We start from the raw sequence: 15,309 nt of genomic DNA on the forward strand, positions 1-15,309 counted from the left end.
AAGAGACCAAGAGGAAGACCAAGAGACAGATGGCTGAAAGGAGTGGAGGACTGTGTCCAGAAGAAAAGAGAAGACTGGACCAAGGTGAAGATGGAGAGATGGTGGCAAGACAGAAGACGATGGAGAGGCCTATGTTCCAAACAGGTGTGGCCAGAGGCTGGAAACTGTCCAAGATGATGAAATGAGATGAGTTACATTATCCTTCAGGTAATGAAAATATTTTATCTAGCATTTGCCAGCCTGTGATTTTATGCTTTGCTTTGTAATTGCTATTCTTAAGCACAGATCTTTGCAAAAGTGACCAAAAATTTCATTTTTCGATTTTGTTTGAATTCAATAGTAAAATAAATTGACAACTATCTCCTAAAGTTTCCTTCTTAAAATCCTATTGGATGTGGTGGAAAAAAAATCTATGTCTTATGAAGTTTTCTATTTATTCTTGCATTTGCAACTGTCTGCGGGATAACAATTCCAACACCCTCAAGAGATGCATCCCTGAATGTGTAATGAATGTTATCAAGCCCACATTTAAGTTCCCGCCGAATACTGAGCTACTAAGGAAATGTGTTCATGGCAAAACTCAAAATCCAATTGGGTCACTGAATGTTCTTATTTGGAAAAATTGCCCCAAGATAACATTTTCATCATCTACAGTAGTAAAAGTTTCAACATATGTTGTTGTTGTTTTTAATGATTAAAACATAGGGACAATGGAAGTGTTACAGCATTTAGGCTTTAGGGATAGTGCATTCACTGTAAACATTCTTGAAAAATTTACCTTCCTTGTTTGTCTAGTGCTGAAACGTCTATTCAGGTTGTATCAAAAGAAGCAAGACAAAAAAAAGAATTTACAAGACAAGTCTTGAGGACAGACAAGGCTGTCACTGCAGTCCTGGAGCATTCTGAGAAGGTTTAATTGAAGAAAATATAAGTTTAATCTTTAAATCCATTTTTCCAGAAACAGCATTTTATGATACTTACGTACCTTTTTCTTGGGACATCTGTGATATAGTATACCTTCCTATTTGGCTCATACATTTCTCACAGTGCAAGAAACAACATACAGAGCTAAATTTTCAAATGTTTTGTTTAAGCTGAGATATGTATACAAAGGTACTAAGCTTCCTATACAGATCCTATCCAAAAGAGGTAAAATATCATAAAATGCTAAAATATTAAAGCTTGTGGACTTTCCATTGTTTTAAATGTTATAAAATCTTTTTTAAAAGATATTTAATATTAATTATGTGTAACTGTTTGTCTATAAGTAGTCATAGCAAGTTCAATTTTGGTGATGATTGGTTGAATAGGTTATGAAGGAAAGGATTATTAGGTAATAATTTCAAATATATTAAATTTGATAACTTTATAATAATTTATAAATTTGAAAAGAAAATACAAAGTTACATTATTGTATTACTAACCACCACATAAAATTTTATTTGTTCATCTTTTATATCTTAGGTACACTATTGGATGACATAACAGTATGCATTCATACTTCTCCCCACTTAAGAAGTTTCCCCTGGTGTTCTTTTACTTATAGGATGGTATGTCATTGTTAATGTTATTTTGCAGGGTACATATTTTTGTAGTGTGTCATCAGCTATTCACATAACCTTTAGCAGCATTTACTATTTGTTCATTGCCTGGATTAAATGACTGTTGCCTGTGTCAAACAAGGCAGCATAAATCTTTTTTAATTTACTGAACATGTATAACTTTCTGCTGATTTTTGTAGCATTTTGTAAGTTGTTTACCACAGATAGCATTATTCAGGCTTTCAGAATTCACCTCATGGTTGATTCTTGGACACATTTGCCATCATTCACTAACATTTCATTGCCCGATGTTCTTCCATTGTGCATGGTTAATTTTTGAAGATACTACGCGCACTCATTGGTAAAACATTTGAAAGAAGAAATGGTATTGGACAATGAGAATTATGTCAGAGAGTCAACAACCAGGTGGATTCGACATTATTGATCATTGTAGCTACAACTGCATCATCATCACCACCAATGAGTCTGTACATGAACCAAGTCAAATAGATGAGGCCTGTTTGACACCAAGCACTCTATTATATTTTCATCATGAGTTGCTTTCCTAACTATCTGCACCAGTTAATTTCTAGAGAAAGTTTTCACAACAATTCCTCAAGAATTCCCAGCCCCTCTTTCATAAATCCTGCTTGTGGGCTAGAACAGAAAGAGTAATCATTACTTTAAACAGGTAAAATATTATTCTGACCAAAAATCTCTCTCAAAGTGTTCCACAAACTCTGTAGTAGGTTCAGTTCATTTCTGTTCTATGTTGAATGATTTACCAATAAATAGCTATCCTCCATTAGATTTGTCTGCAGGTCATACTGGGACTTCTGTGTTAGTTGAAAATCAGGATGCTGAAAAAATTCCTGAAATGTTGATCAGTATCCTCAGTTGTTTAGAATCTTGGTTTAAGTTGAATGGGTTAAATCTGAACATATCTAAAACTCACATGAAGAACCAAACAACCAAACTATGGCCAGATTGAAATTATTCACAGCATCCAAGATATAGAAGTTGTCTCCATGACATTATTAGGATTGAATTTATATAAAAATTTGAGTGTACAGACACACATTGAGTACTCAGAAAACAAATTAAGCAGCTTTGAATTTGCAATGCAAATATTATCTAATAAAAAAGTATGATGTAGAAATTACTTTGAAAACATTATTAGGTATAATACTTTTTTCTTTTTTTCTTTTTTTTTCTTTTGGGTGGGTGAGGCACTTTGCTAGCATAGTGGGGATACAGAAAAAAATATCATTTGAAATATGTGCATTGTACATCAGAAAGAACCATGTCCCCCAATATTTAGAAGCCTACAAATATTAACTATCTCATCCCTCCATGTGTATGAAAGTGTTACCTTTTTGTATCAATATAGGAACTATTTGAGAAAAATCATTTTGTTAATAACCATGACTTAAGAAACAGATAAAAGTTTATGCTTGCAATCTACCACCACAAATTGTATGCCCAAGCTCCTCAAATTGTGGGAATGATAATTAATAATGAATAAATTAATGAGATGAGGTTAGGCCCTCTGAAAAGAGAGCTACATGAGGACCTGATACTTGAAATGGCATTACTCAGTTGATAAATTTATGCAGTGTGAAGTGGTAGTTTGTGCTGGATACAACTTGCCACATATCCCACTAAGTACATGCAGATGACCATAGAACTGTCATTTTGATGTTATTTATTGCTGTAAATATTATACCAAATGTAATGTAAAATTTGTGACATGATGTCATAGGATGAATGAACCAAAAAAAAGAAGAAGAAAAGAAAATTCTTCCACATCCGCCACTCATAAATTAATTTTCACAATTTATCGTGGAGTGATTTAATTTCTTTCAATTATTACAGCAAGGCTGAAGAAGAGCATATATACTGGTAATTTTTGCATGGTCATGAATCTCAACTTTCTGTCCTTTCTTGAAAAATTTAGTTGTGCATAGCAGTGTTAATAAATTGTGTTGAACACCTTAATGTTTACATTTATATCTACAGTATGTGAAATAACACTGTGTACAGAGTTGTTGATTTATTAGAGGAGATAAAAAGAAACACTTCTGTTATGTGACACAAATATCACAGGTGCACTGTTTCTCTGGTAGGCCAATGTTAGCAGATGCTTTGACTGCTTGATATGTAACACATTGACATTGCTATTCAATTTGCAACACAGTTACATCTTATTGCTAAGAGGAACACATTGATGAACAATTAAATTATTATTGTTTATGTATGTTGTGCTTAATGAAAGTTTCTACTGATGTTTACAGGTTTTTGGTGGCTGATTACACTCTAAATGAGTTAGCTGTATATAACAATACAAATTCCTAGATTGAATAATACATAAAATAAAGGCAAACACTTGTCTGTATCTGACTGATTTGCTTGCATAGAAACGCCAACAGAAAACAGTATTTACATTAACTTTTGAGCTCTTGCTCCTTCTGTAGTAAAAGTATACACATTCGTGCACTCAATTGATGATGATATGAACGAAAGGAAATGAAAGTGAAGAAAAAGTGGGAGACAGGAACAGGGAGGGGAAGAGAGAAGAGAGAGAATATCCACTTGGGGAGCAGTGGGAGAAGAGTGGTGGAAGAAGGCAGTACACAATCTGGTAGAGGAAAGAGTGGCATGAACAGAAGAGAGAATGGGAAAATAGGTTAGCATTGGTTTAGGCTAGGGGGATTGTGAGAGTGTAGGATATGCTACAGGGACAATTCTCACTCTAGCATAGTTCAGAGAAACTCATGCTGCAAGGAGGTATCCAAATGACTTGCATAGTGAAGCAGCTGTTGAAATCATTTGCATTGTGGTGCACAGTATGTTCAGCAACTGGATGATTTGGCATAGTTTGGTGGTGGTCATTTATGCAAGCAGACAGTTCGTTAGTTGCCATGCCCACAGCGAATGGTGCACAGTAATTGCAGCATAGTTGATACATAATATGGTTTTTTTGACTGGTGACTCTGCCTTTTACAGGGTAGGAAATATCTGTGCTGCACTCTGGTAGGAGATTCTGGGTGGGTGTACGAGACAGATCCGGTACCTGAGTTGACCACAGGACTCGAATAGGATTGGACAAGGATGTTCTATAGATTGGGTCAGCAGCAGAATACAACTTTGGGTTATGTTTGTAGGATTTTGGGTAGGATATCCCTCATATCAGGGGATGACAAGAAGTAGCCAAGTGAATAGTGTGGTTGACCTTTTCAAGGTCATGGTGATACTAGGTGATCAGAGGAGTGCCGGTCCATAGCTTTTTGCAGTGCCAAATCCCCCATCTCATCTTTACTTGCTTCTAGTTTTTCTCTAATATGGTCTGGAATATAATTTGGCTTGTGTAGCCCCTGTACATATTCCTTCCACCATTCAGCTTTCACTTCTTCCCTTAGTAGAGGTTTGTCATCTGAGCACTTTAGCAGATGCTTCTGTTTTCTCCAAAGATGTCTAATTTTTCTGTATGTGGCTTCAGTCTTTCCACTAATAATGCTCTTATCCATTTTGAACTTTCTGCCATTGCATTTTTAGGTATCCCTTTTGCCTGCTTCATTTGCTGCATTTTTAGTTTTTCTCATTTTTCAATAAAATTCAAAATATTTTGCTATCTTGTGTTATTCGAGTATTTATACGGGGCCTTATCTTTTTGCCTACTTGATGCAAACTCCCCCTCTTTCATGTATTATCTATTTATATATTTTATGGTTTCTCATATTCTCTTTCCTTTCCTTCAGTTTTCCACTCTCCTCTACTAGTATCTTCTCTCCTTCTCTCTGTTACTGTCAATCCTTTCAGCCACTGCTAACCTTTAAAGGTTTAAAATATTGTGTTGGTGGTATGTCATCAGTAATTTTTCTCACCACCTGTTACACTCACATCAAGTCATTTTTATGCTTAAACTTTGAATCATTCGATGTATGAAACAGGCGAAATACCCTCAGACTTCAAGAAGAATATAATAATTCCAATCGCAAAGAAAGCAGGTGTTGACAGATGTGAAAATTACCCAACAATCAGTTTAATAAGCCACAGCTGCAAAATACTAACGCTAATTCTTTACAGACGAATGGAAAAACTAGTAGAAGCCGACCTCGGGGAAGATCAGTTTGGATTTCGTAGAAATACTGGAACACGTGAGGCAATACTGACCTTACGACTTGTCTTAGAAGAAAGATTAAGGAAAGGCAAACCTACGTTTCTAGCATTTGTAGACTTAGAGAAAGCTTTTGACAATGTTGACTGGAATACTCTCTTTCAAATTCTAAAGGTGGCAGGGGTACAACACAGGGAGCGAAAGGATATTTACAATTTGTACAGAAACCAGATGGCAGTTATAAGAGTCGAGCGACATGAAAGGGAAGCAGTTGTTGGGAAGGGACTAAGACAGGGTTGTAGCCTCTCCCTGATGTTATTCAATCTGTATATTGAGCAAACAGTAAAGGAAACAAAAGAAAAATTCAGAGTAGGTATTAAAATCCATGGTGAAGAAATAAAAACTTTGAGGTTCGCCGATGACATTGTAATTCTGTCAGAGACAGCAAAGGACTTGAAGAGCAATTGAATGGAATGGATAGCGTCTTGAAAGGAGGATATAAGATGAAAATCAACAAAAGCAAAATGAGGATAATGGAATGTAGTCGAATTAAGTTGGGTGATGCTGAGGGAATTAGATTAGGAGGTGAGACACTTAAAGTAGTAAAGGAGTTTTGCTATTTGGGGAGGAAAATAACTGATGATGGTCGAAGTAGAGAGGATATAAAATGTAGACTGGCATTGGCAAGGAAAGCGTTTCTGAAGAAGAGAAATTTGTTAACATCGAGTATAGATTTATGTATCAGGAAGTCATTTCTGAAAGTATTTGTATTGAGTGTAGCCATGTATGGAAGTGAAACACAGACGATAAATAGTTTGGACAAGAAGAGAATAGAAGCTTTCGAAATGTGGTACTACAGAAGAATGCTGAAGATTAGGTGAGTAGATAACATAACTAATGGGGAAGTATTGAATAGGATTGGGGAGAAGAGAAGTTTGTGGCACAACTTGACCAGAAGAAGGGATCGGTTGGTAGGACATGTTCTGAGGCATCAAGGGATCACCAATTTAGTACTGGAGGGCAGCGTGGAGGGTAAAAATCGTAGAGGGAGACCAAGAGATGACTACACTAAGCAGATTCAGAAGGATGTAGGTTGCAGTAGGTACTGAAAGTTGAAGTAGCTTGCACAGGATAGAGTAGCATGGAGAGCTGCATCAAACCAGTCTCTGGCCTGAAGACCACAACAACAAACAACTTTCTGCTGGATTAAAGCACTATTTGATCGAAAGTATCCAGACACCCCTGTGTAACACAGAATTGATCACTAGGTGTCACAAGGGGTGGACCCAACAGTGTAAAGTGAGGTAGAGAGTATTGTTTTGTTATCAGAGAAACAGTAACTGTGGAGTGGGTTGGTCCAGAGAGCTCAGTGTCTTTGAACCTGGGCTAGTCATTGGGTGTCACCTGAATAACAAATACATCAGAGACGTTTAAACCCTTCCAAAATTGCCCAAGTCAACTGTTGGTGATTTGATAGTGAAGTTGAAACATGAAGGCACAACCACCATTAAATCATGACCAAGCAGACTTCACGTACAAAGAGACTGTCGACCATTGTGGAGTGTGATTGTAAAAAATCACATGAAATCAGCAAAAGGAATGACTTGTGAGTTCCAAAGTGCTGCTAGCAGTCTAGCTAGCACAAGTACTGTACATAAGAAATTACACTGAAGAGCTGCAACAAGACGTGGCATTGATTCGACTAATGCCTGAAGTATTACTGGAGGCAACAGACACCATGAATCCTGCAGGGCGAGGCTTAAAGATTTGTGTTGTGCAGTGATCAAGGGTACACAAGTGGGCCTTTGGACCCCAAAGCCCATATCGATGATGTTTCATTGAATAGTTCACATGCTGACACTTGTTGATGGTGCAGTATTGAAATCTGCAGAGATTTGCAGGAGGGTTGCACTTCTGTCACGTTGAACGATTCTCTTCAGTCATAGTTGGTCCCGTTCTTGCAGTATCTTTTTTGTACCACAGTGATGTTGGAGATTTGATGTTTGACCAGATTCCTAATATTCACAGTACACTCATGAAATGGTCGTATGGGAAAATCCCCACTTCATCGCTACCTCGGAGATGCTGTGTCCCATCACTCGTGTGCCAACTATAATACCACATAAAACTAGCTTAAATCTTGCCATTGTAGCAGCAGTAACAAATCTAACAACTGTGTCAGACATTTGTTGTCTTACATAGGCGTTGCCGACTGCAGCACCATATTCTGCCTGTTTACATATCTCTGTATTTGAATACGCATGCCTATACCTGTTTCTTTGGCACTTCAGTGTGAAAAAAATGGTCGAACAGCTCCTCATAAGCCACACATTTCTGTAACCAGTGTTAACAAGGGAAGACCTATGCTGAAATTTTTTTACACAGGAAGAAGACAACGAAATGAACTGCCAAAATTTTAGCTGCTAAGAAGCACTGCAAGTATTTTGTACAAAATGTTGAAGTTAGACATTTTTGCTGCAGCTTTTTCAGCGGTTTGTACAGCCCTGCCTGCCTAGCGCGCAACTCGGCGAACCACTCATGCAGCGCCACGTAGCGGAATTACCCGGAGTTCACAGACATCAATTTTAAGCGTCTTATAGCCTGATTTACAATGGAGTGAATGGAAGCGAACAATGCCTATGAATGCTGTGTTATTAGTTTTTAGTTTTTGGAGCTAATATTCGGCATACAGAATACAACTCCTATCTTGTTCGAGCCACAATGCGAAACTTCGCTGTTCTTGTCGGAGTGTACAGAATGGCGCAGGGAAGGAAGACTGTAAGTGTCCCAATTTGTATGGAAGTGTGACCGTGTGGAAATCGTGCACTTTACAAGGAACTGCATCTCCATCTCTCCTTAGCACTGGTCAAAAATTTTCCTTGTGTGTCGGCTGCCGTTTTTCCCTGGCTTCTGATTACCATTGCGGTGAAATTTATAAACAGAACACTTAATTACCGACGTCGAGCATCATCTGAAGAGGGGACACAACTAACATTTCCACTATGGTCATTTTTTTGTTGAAAATAAAAAAATGGCCTAGTAGCAAAGCGCACACTTTGTAATCCAGAGAGCACGGGATCAAATCCCGTTCGGATCACAATTTTTCACTATGATTTTTAACCGAGCTTTCACTTCTCACAGATATTGGAGTGGCCACGAAAGACATGTGGTTCAGGTTCCAAGTTAAACTGCAGGTGTCCATTTTCCGATTACTGGGGAATGTTAGGGACACGTAAGTAGCTGCTGTGGTGTCCAGTTGAAAGACCTGCAAGGCGCCTACTGGGTGCACCATACAGAATTCTATTTGCCTCATGCTTGTTGGCTTGTTTGCTCCAGTGAAAACGTGGCTTAAACTAATCAAACATTTTTTTGAATAACATCATATCAAAAGTTCAGTTCTTGCACATGTAATTCTGATAAAAGTGGCTAATAGAGAAAGAGAAAATAAAATCATGACAGTGTTTGATGTCACAGACGACTTCCATCAATGAGGATTTGTAATTTGTTGAAATGAAATGTGTCTTGCAGTACTACATTTTATGACAATTCCTGTAAGCCATTTCTTATAATAATGTTTGAATCTTGTACATTTGACTATCAGTGAAACGGTTCTTTGTTTATTCCCTGTAGCCGTCTCAAAAATTCGAAGTGTCTATTGAATGACAAAAGCAAACATTTTTCTTGCACCAGGCACAACTGACAAAGGGAAAAGTGATGCAGTTCGAAGGGCTCTGAGCACTATGGGACTCAACTGCTGTGGTCATCAGTCCCCTAGAACTTAGAACTACTTAAACCTAACTAACCTAAGGACATCACACACATCCATGCCCGAGCCAGGATTCGAACCTGCGACCGTAGCAGTCGCACGGTTCCGGACTGCGCGCCTAGAACCGCGAGACCACCGCGGCCGGCCAGTGATGCAGTGAGGCACTTCGCAGTAACCACTAGTTTTATTTAGACAGAACTGGGATGGAGTTGGAAATGGTCCCGGCCGTTGTTCTGCTTATTGCGCTGCATACCAGGCGTACTTGATCAAATTTGTAAAGCGTGGTGAAGAAAACTGGTAATGCACAAATGACCGGAGCTTAAGAACACTCTTCCACTGCTAAATGTGAAATGAGAGAGAGGTATTGGAAATTATGTTGTCTCTAGTAGTTCCAAGCGGAGTCCACGTTACATCCGTAGATTTTACGTCGTCGTCCACAAAAACAGAAGCGTCGTTATGTCCAGACCATGAATCCAACAAAAGCAAAGAACTAGTTTCAGCAGCTGGTAGGAATACGTTTCAAATGAAATGTTGAAAAAATTTTTTTTTCATTTTTCCATATTTTGATACGTCGATTACACGATTTTTGCAACTAAATAGTCCATTTTTTTAATTTTTGGTCCTAATTTGTCTTGCGGTTCCAACTCCATCCCAGTTCTGTCTAAATAAAACTAGTGGTTACTGCGAAGTGCCTTACTGCATCACTGGCCGGCCGCGGTGGTCTCGCGGTTCTAGGCGCGCAGTCCGGAACCGTGCGACTGCAGCTGCAGAAACAGTAAACCACTCAAGTTTATCACTGGCATTATTTTATGTGAATGTACCTTTGCATTAATTGATTGGGCAGCCGACTCCGTCTTTTTTCAGCCCGAAATGATAAAGCACGATGTGCACGCAGTTCTTTCACGAAACTTGACTGATCAGCGCTATAAACAGCAATTGCGGGGATGACAGCAAGTTTCGTCTTTACGCCAGTTATGAATTTCTCTGTAGCATTGTCTATAATTTCTCTATAGCATTGTCTATCACTGGCAGCTGCTCCACACGTTTACATGACGTAAACTTAGTAATTTTGCGACTTCTTATTCTGTACGATTTCTTGAACCTGCGTAGCTAGGTCGACGCCGCCTGGAAATCAGCAATGTTCGTGTCAGATGCAATTCGGAGGGCCCAGTCCATCTCCATCGGTAACGGTGCATAGCCTCTCACTATCAGTTCTAAATCTTTCGAACAGTTTTTCATTCAGATGGTTTCGGGTTTCCGTTTGGTGCATACTTCTTCATGTAATTCATTGTTCCATTTGTACAGTTCACGCTCCTATTTTACGAAACGTATACGCTTTTACACTCTGCGTAATTTCAAGCGTTTTTCCACTCCTTCGTTTATCCAATATTTCACTGCCTTTTCTTTGTCGCTGAAAGCTGGTGCAGTACGTGTTTTTGTAGGCTTGGACGGTATTTTTCTTACAAATGTTTCTGGCACAACTAACGTTGTCTGAACCCCAATTCACCGAATTGTCACAGTTATTTGCTATTTCTTCTAACGTATCCACAATTTCAAGCGAAATGTCGATACCTTTCGATTGAATGTCAAGAAAATCAACTAACAAATGACACATATGCACGTCCTCACGAGAAGTAGGTGAGTTCGGCTGGAAACCACGTCCTACATATTTCATCATTGCTAAAATTTTCTCCCAATTTCACAGTAATGTGGAATCCAACATTCTTGAAATGGACTGGCCTGCCCAGAGTCCCAACCTGTACCAAATGGGACACTTTTGGGATCAGTTCGAATGTAGATTTCATTCCAGATCCCAGCATCCAACATCACTACCCCCGCCCCCTCCCTCCCCTGCTTTCGGCTCCTGAGAAAGAATGGCCTGCCATTCCTCCATAGACATTCAGGCAAGTGCACTGTTGATCAGTGATCAGATAGTGAATGTCCATGCAGTATACTTTCACCCATAGTTGAACAAAGAGTGGAGCAGTGTTGGTAGGTACCAACAGGAGTGGGGATACCATCACAAGTTAGCACACTAGACTTGCATTCTGAAGGGCAACAGTTAAAATCCCCTTCCAACCATCTGGATTTAGGGTTTCCATGATTTCCTCAAGTCACTTAAAGCAAATGCTGTGATGGTTTCTTTGAAAGGTTGCAGCCAATTTAGTTTCCAATTCTTCACCAATCTGAGATTGTTCTCCATATCTAATGACCTTTTAATTACGCTGCTGGATGTGCAAATGGAAAATAAATGATGTAGGCCCCAAAGTAAGGATTATAACAGACCTCATTGTGAACAGAATAAGAGATTCTAATCTCCCTCTTTGCACATCAAGTGGGCACCATGTAGTGTGGAAAGTGCTGAACTGGCTAATTTCACTCTTCCAACACACTACATGAAATCCTAGACACGTGATAATGAAGTACCATACTTTGCTTGTACCTATGGTGAATAGAGGGATCACTAATTTAGTATTGGAGGTCAGTGTGGAGGGTGAAAATTGTAGAGGGAGACCAAGAGATGAATACACTAAGTAGATTAAGAAGGATGTAGGTTGCAGTAGGTTCTGGGAGATGAAGAAGCTTGCACAGGATAGAGCAGCATGGAGAGCTTCAACAAACCAGTCTCAGGACTGATGACCACAACAACAATAACAACAACAACATGGGGAATAGGCAATATAATGCCACACTGTTAGCATAGAGGTAACAAAAACAACATTGAAAATACATTGGTCTACAGCCAACAGGTAACTGAGGCAGACACCTGTTTGGAATGAATTGTCTCATTGAATGGATACTTTTTCATACTAGCGAATAACTGTTGAGCTGCTTCTCTAACTGTGATGAGTAATATTCTTATCAGCATGTGTTTATCAATACCTCTCCTGCCTCTTGCTGAGTAGAAGATATCTTTCTGTTTTAATCTGACTTAAGTGAATAAAAAAGGAATTGTAAATACACTCTCCAAGAAATGCTTTGCCTCACCTCGGTTGCAAGAGTCCCAGAACCTATACAGAAGATTGTAATAGAGGTCAACATAAACATCATTTCTGCCCCTTTTATTGCTGGTGAAAACCACATGTTTCATGTTGTACCAACATACAGCGAGACCTTCAGAAGTGGTGGTCCAGATTGCTGTACACACCGGTACCTCTAATACCCAGTAGCATATCCTCTTGTATTGATGCATGCCTGTATTCATCATGACATACTATTCTCAAGTTCATCAAGGCACTGTTGGTCCAGATTGTTCCGCTCCTCAACGGCGGTTAGGAGTGGATCCCTCAGAGTGGTTGGTGGGTCACGTTGTCCATAAACAGCCCTTTTCAGTATATCCCAGCCATGTTCAATAGGATTCATGATGCTGGCCACTCTAGTCGAGCAATGTTGTTATCCTGAAGGAAGACATTCACAAGATGTGCACGATGGGGCACAAATTGTCATGAATGAAGACGAATGTCTCGCCAATATGCTGCTGATATGGTTGCACTATCAGTTGCAGGATGGCATTCACGTATCATACACCCATTACAGTGCCTTCCATGACCACCAGCGGCGTACGTCGGCCCCACAAAATGACACCGCAAAACAGCAGGGAACCTTCCATGTTGCTGCACTTGCTAGACAGTGTGTCTAAGGCCTTCAGCCTAATTGGGTCGCCTCCTAACACGTATCCAATAATTATCTGGTTGAATGCATATGTGACACTCATCGGTTAAGAGAACGTGATGCCAATCCTGAGCAGTCCATTTGGCATGTTGGTGGGCCCATCTGTACTGCACTGCATGGCATTGTGGTTGCAAAGATGGACCTTGCCATGAACATCGAGAGTGAAGTTGCCCATCATGCAGTCTATTGCGCACAGTTTGAGTTGTAACATGACGTCTTGTGGCGGCACGAAAAGGATTATTCAACATGGTTGCATTGCTGTCAGGGTTCCTCCAAGCCACAGTCTACATCTTCATCCATACATAGTTGTCTTACACTGCAGTAGTAGCCCTTGGGTGGCCTGAAAGAGGTATGTCATATACAGTTCCTGTCTCTCTCTATCTCCTCCATGTCTACACAACATCATTTTGTTTCACTTGAAGACTCCTGGACACTTCCCTTGTTGAGAGCCCTTCCTGGCACAAAATAACAATGCGGATGTGGTTGAACTGTGGTATTGACCACCTAGGCATGGTTAAACTATAGACAACATGAGCCGTGTACCTCCTTCCTGTTGGAATGATCAGAACTGGTCGGCTGTTGGACCCCCTCTGTGTAATAGACGCTGCTCATGCATGGTTGTTTACATCTTTAAGTGGGTTTAGTGACATCCCTGAACAGCAAAAGGGACTGTGTCTGTGATACAATATCCACAGTCAATGTCTATCTTCAGGAGTTCTGGGAACTGAGGTGATGCAAAACTTTTTTTGACGTGTGTAGTAAAAGACACTAATAAGGATTGTCTTCACTAACAATAGAACTTACAATTATGTATTAGAGAACGGTATTGCAGACAAAGTGCTGAAGGAATTCCTGACTGCTAACAGAAGCCATAGAAGAAACTTGTCTATGAAACTGGTGAAGAGATTGGTATCACACCCAGAAAACAAAGTGAAGAGTGAGATAAATTGGGTGATTCTGAATATAAAATATCCATGACTGTTTTCCAAATAGAGAGAGTGGCATCAATAATTTACTGTATCGAAACAAGTTTTGGTGATAGCAGTGATCTGTAGTTACTTGTTACAAAATAAAAAAGGGAAATATGTTCACTTCACTTTCATGGACTGTTGGATGGATGCAAAAGAAAATAATATTCATCACTGTATTTACGTGAATGATGCTGATGTGAAATATTTCTCATCAAGCAGAATGCTTTTGTTCCTGAGCATCCTGCAACAATCCGTGTTGTTCAGATTTATCTGCAATAAACTATACTATTGGCTTAATTAACATTTATTAATAACAAAATTACTGAAACTTCCTGGCAGATGAAAACTGTGTGCGGGACTGAGAGCTGAACTCAGGACCTTTGCATTTTTCAGGAGAGCTTTTGTGAAGTTTGGAAGGTAAGAGATGAGGTACTGGTGGAAGCAAAGCTGTGAGGATAGGTCATGATTCATGCTTGGGTAGCTCTGTTGGTAGAGCACTTGCCTGCAAAAGGCAAAGGTTCCAAGTTCGAGTCTCGGTCCAACACACAATTTCAATCTCCCAGGAAGTTTCAAATCAGCGCACACTCCACTGCACAGTGGACACTTCATTTTGCAAACAAAATTGCTGAGTTGCACAAATTTGTGCACATCCATAGCATTGAGCTAATAAATATTTTGCTCGAACAATGTGGTATTCTGATAGCTTTTTAATTTGTTTCACACTTACCCATTCTTTTAGTGTAATTTATCTTTTCCTCTTCTTCCACAAGTTGTCTGATTTGCAACTTGACTTCAGGATTTGATACTACAACATATGTCCAAGGCTCAGTGTGAGCACCACTAGGTGCTGTGCCTGCAAAAAATATATTACTTAATTTAAGTAACATGAAGTAACATAAAAAAAGTGTTTAGTAAGCCAGTAAAATGATTAGATAAAAGAAAACACATGTGCACATTCTAGATGTATTTGTTTTGAAACTCAATAATTCTCTTTTATGTAAATATATTTACTACACTGTAGTCTTGAATATATTTAATATGAAATGACAATACTAGGAAGGCCCTACTGAATGTGGCTTCCACATTTTATTAAGATTCTTAAGCTCTCTTCTCATTTACTTAGCATGAAGGCTATAGTTTAGATTTTTGTGTAAATTTTTATGTGTTAATTATGATCTTTCTTTTTACCTTCTATGTTGCACAATATGTACAGAAAGCTTATAAGTATGAAAAGTGACTGTG

At 39.1% G+C, this 15,309-nt stretch overlaps 1 protein-coding gene across 1 annotated transcript in view; it reads right to left on the reverse strand.

Moving 5' to 3' along the window:
• Positions 1-15,309, reverse strand: part of LOC126334817 (iodotyrosine deiodinase 1) — a 110,236-nt gene that overhangs the window by 20,962 nt on the left and 73,965 nt on the right. Inside the window, exon 3 of the mRNA XM_049997460.1 lies at positions 14,795-14,920. Within this exon, the coding sequence (XP_049853417.1) occupies positions 14,795-14,920 (126 nt within the window). The remainder of the gene's footprint in view (positions 1-14,794; positions 14,921-15,309) is intronic.

The sequence above is a fragment of the Schistocerca gregaria genome, chromosome 2 (assembly GCF_023897955.1).
Source record: "Schistocerca gregaria isolate iqSchGreg1 chromosome 2, iqSchGreg1.2, whole genome shotgun sequence".
In the NCBI taxonomy this organism is placed as follows: domain Eukaryota; kingdom Metazoa; phylum Arthropoda; class Insecta; order Orthoptera; family Acrididae; genus Schistocerca; species Schistocerca gregaria.